This window comes from Trachymyrmex septentrionalis, unplaced genomic scaffold (genome assembly GCF_001594115.1).
Source record: "Trachymyrmex septentrionalis isolate Tsep2-gDNA-1 unplaced genomic scaffold, Tsep1.0 scaffold44, whole genome shotgun sequence".
Taxonomy (NCBI): Eukaryota; Metazoa; Arthropoda; class Insecta; order Hymenoptera; family Formicidae; genus Trachymyrmex; species Trachymyrmex septentrionalis.
Window position 1 is genome coordinate 3,221,349 of NW_017305611.1, and position 3,578 is coordinate 3,224,926.

Below are 3,578 nucleotides of genomic sequence, written 5' to 3' on the forward strand. Positions count from 1 at the left end.
GGGAGGTTCTTATGCATCCACCTTATAGTCCGGACCTGGCACCAAGTGATTACCACCTGTTCCTGTCTATGGCGAATGATTTTGCTGGTGAAAAATTCGCTTCAAGAGAAGCTTGTGAAAATCGACTGTCCCAGTTTTTTGCCAATAAGGACGAGGGTTTCTATGAGAGAGGCATAATGAAATTACCTTCAAAATGGCAACAAGTTATCGAACAAAACGGTGCATATTTGCCTAAATCCCAAATTACCTAAATCGGATCATTCTAACTATGCTAAATAAAGCCTTCAATTTAATGCAAAAATAATAGATTTCTTTTTACTACACCTTATATATATATAGAAATAGAATGTAAAGGAATATTTATAAAAAATAAATAGCTTATTTTATATAATGTATGTTTTATTATATTCTTAAAAAAATGGAAAATATATATTAATTAGTATAATATATATTTAATGATCATATACAGTACATCATTGATATATTTCATATTTTCTATTTTTTAAAGATATATATAAATATAGTTAATTAAATCTAAAAAGTCACACAATTAGTTAAAGAAAAAAATAAAATATAGAAATCATACTTGGACAAAGTGACTAATACATGACAACAGAAATGATGTCTTAATAAGTGTAAATGCTCTTTCAAGAGAACTAACATGAAAACTAACAAATGAATGTTGTCTGTGTAAAATAGAAACAGCAAATGTAAACAAACTTTTTTATATATTCATAATATCACAAATTATCTATCTCGCGCGCGCAAAGAACTATTATTATTATTGTACATAAACATAAAATACTTCAAATATTAAATATAATGGATTGTTTCTATTTTATGAATATCCTTTTATCCTGAGCGTTTCTTTAAACCAGAATTGTTCTCACTGTACGTTCGTTGCATGCATAATTGTTATACATAATCTATAAAATGAAGCGAGTAAAAAAATAATATGTAAGAACATTTTTTTTTTGTATTTTGGAATAGGATTGGAGATTGATGAAATACCCAAATTAAAAAAAAATATATTGCAATCTCTTAATGTAATTGACGGTGCAATAGTTTCTCATTCTCTGCATGTTGCTCTGAATAAAGATGATTGCGTAGTTGCAATAAGCCAAACGTTTCCGTTTCGCATAATTTACAAAAAGCAGCCACGTTTCCCACTACACTTGCATCTCTAATGGAAAAAGAAAGAAAATGTAATTCTAATAATATATGAAAATACAAATATCTACATACTCATAGGCAAGACTCTGTAATTGTGACAGATGCTTCAGCATTTCCTCCATCTGTTCATTTGTTTCACGTAATTCTAACGCCTTATGTAACGGATATACGTCGCCTTTTCTCACATTTTCTCGAACGTATGGCAAAAAATGTGGTCCGTTATAGCGATTCCATTTATCGCTAAGTTGATCGATCTCGTCATCTTCTGGATTTCGTGATTGTCTTTGTTTCTCTTTTAGTTCAAGTAAAATATGTTTGATTTTATTTTGATAAAGTATAATATCCTCATCACTGATGTTATCTAGTTGCATCGCAGTATTCATCCAATGGCGTAATTTATTTATCTATGAAAATTGATTATCAATATTATCATTTTGCTATTGTAATAATAATTGAAAAAGGTCACAATTATATTCTGTCTATAAAGTTAATGAAGAGTTTGATATCGATAGCGGAAAATGAACAATCTAACATAATATATAGGCAATCGCATAATAAATTATGAATTATCGTTTATAGAGATGATATTATATTATTGTTTATACAGATAATATTATATTATTGTTTATAGAGATGATAATACCTCTTTCACATCATCTATCGTGATTTCAACGTCAAATTGAATTTCTATATCATGATCGGGAAATATAGATCGATTAGTGAAATTATCTTTCGGACCCAAACCGCATAAAGCCCCTGTATAATAAGTCCTCCGAGAATTACATCTCAATTCCATACGCGGTGCAAAACTCAGCGTGAGCAGTGCCGCGAGTCCAGGAATATTTGGCAAAAAAGTGGTATTTCTCAGTGTTAGAGAATTTTTATTCGACTGTGTGGTGCTTTGGGCAATTAGAAGACGTCTTGATTGATTAAGATCATCATCCAAAAGGACAGAATTAACGGACTTCATATCTACATTTATCTTTTTTAATCTTCCACCTAATGTCAACTGAATCAATTCCATTTCTAAGGGAGAAAATGGACCTTGGAGATTTACGCTGGAGGTGCAATCTTCTTCTTTAGGTGGTTTAGGGTACTAGTATCATGGTAAAAATTAATTTTTTTTTGCATATGTAATATTAATTTATATAGACTTAAAGTTACTATAAATTAAATTTTTATACGAAATTCAAATAATCTACTTACTTCCATTAATTCATGTTTGTCATATTGTTTCTCTTCGTAAAATTGTTTCTCTTCTATCGACATTGCATTAATATTACTAATATTTGCCCTTAATTCATGATTCTGCTGTGACACATGGCTTTCTTCTCTTTTTATAGCATATCCTTTCTTAATTAAAGTTTCATTAACATTAAAGCTCTCCTCTTTCTCATTAATAACGATCAATTCTAAATTAATAACGCTATCAACAATCGAATAAATTTTTCCTAATATTTTCTTGGTTTTCTTAATTTGTGTCAAAAAATAATTTCTCGATCTTTCCGACCATTGGCCGTGAGGATTGCGTTGATTCGAAGGTCGCAAAAAAGCCAAATTGCAACGAAATGCTAAGGGAGGAATTGCTAAAATTGTAGTACTATCAATTTTCCTTAGATCACTAAATCGTATTCTAGAGAAATGACCGTAATCGATAAAGAAAACATCGACCAGTTCTCCGATTTCTGAAATATATTCCTTGATTATAGCACGATGGTAAACCAAGGAATCATTCTCTTCTATGGGAGCAGCGATTATGGTCGAGATTTTTGGGATAGAGAGCAATTTTTTTAAGGGGCGTTTATTGAGTATTTCTTTTATAACTCGTAATTTACTACGAGTAATATCATCATCAAGAGTTGCCCAGAAAGATCCAGGGCTAACGATCTAAAAAAAATATATACAATTTGAAAAGAATATATATATATATAATTTAAAAGAATAAATATATCTTTAATATACGGACATTATTCTTTATTAATTTATAAAACGAAAGAAATCTTACATTTTGTATAAACAGAGGTATAAAAGTTACATCAAGACCTGGCAAATTTGACCTGATTTGAGGAACATTATTTTTTAGCCTTTCAAAATTTTTGTAAAAAAAAACATTCTGCCCAAATTTATGCAAATTATAATCTTTCGCCTTCTCATTTGCCTCTTTTATGTTCAACAATTTTATTTTGATTGGAACGTTGCACTGCCTCATCATGATAGCCTGACAAATAAATATGTTACTAATATAGTATTAATTAATAGCTATCTTGTTTTATAATCAATATCTTATAATATTTATATTATATATTTTCTTTATAATCATATTTTATATGTGTTTTTACATAAAATTTAATTTACATAATATTATTCAATTTAATTTACAGATATTATTATGTTAATATATTTGC

The 3,578-nt window shown here is 28.9% G+C and overlaps 1 protein-coding gene across 1 annotated transcript in view; it reads right to left on the reverse strand.

Moving 5' to 3' along the window:
- Nucleotides 1-831: 831 nt before the first annotated feature.
- The window catches only part of LOC108751458 (putative ATP-dependent RNA helicase TDRD9), a 6,533-nt gene continuing 3,786 nt past the window's right edge, over nucleotides 832-3,578 (reverse strand). Inside the window, 5 exon segments of the mRNA XM_018491672.1 lie at nucleotides 832-1,183; nucleotides 1,246-1,577; nucleotides 1,817-2,269; nucleotides 2,380-3,060; nucleotides 3,179-3,269. Coding sequence (XP_018347174.1) covers nucleotides 1,042-1,183; nucleotides 1,246-1,577; nucleotides 1,817-2,269; nucleotides 2,380-3,060; nucleotides 3,179-3,269 — 1,699 coding nt within the window. The 3' untranslated portion in view covers nucleotides 832-1,041.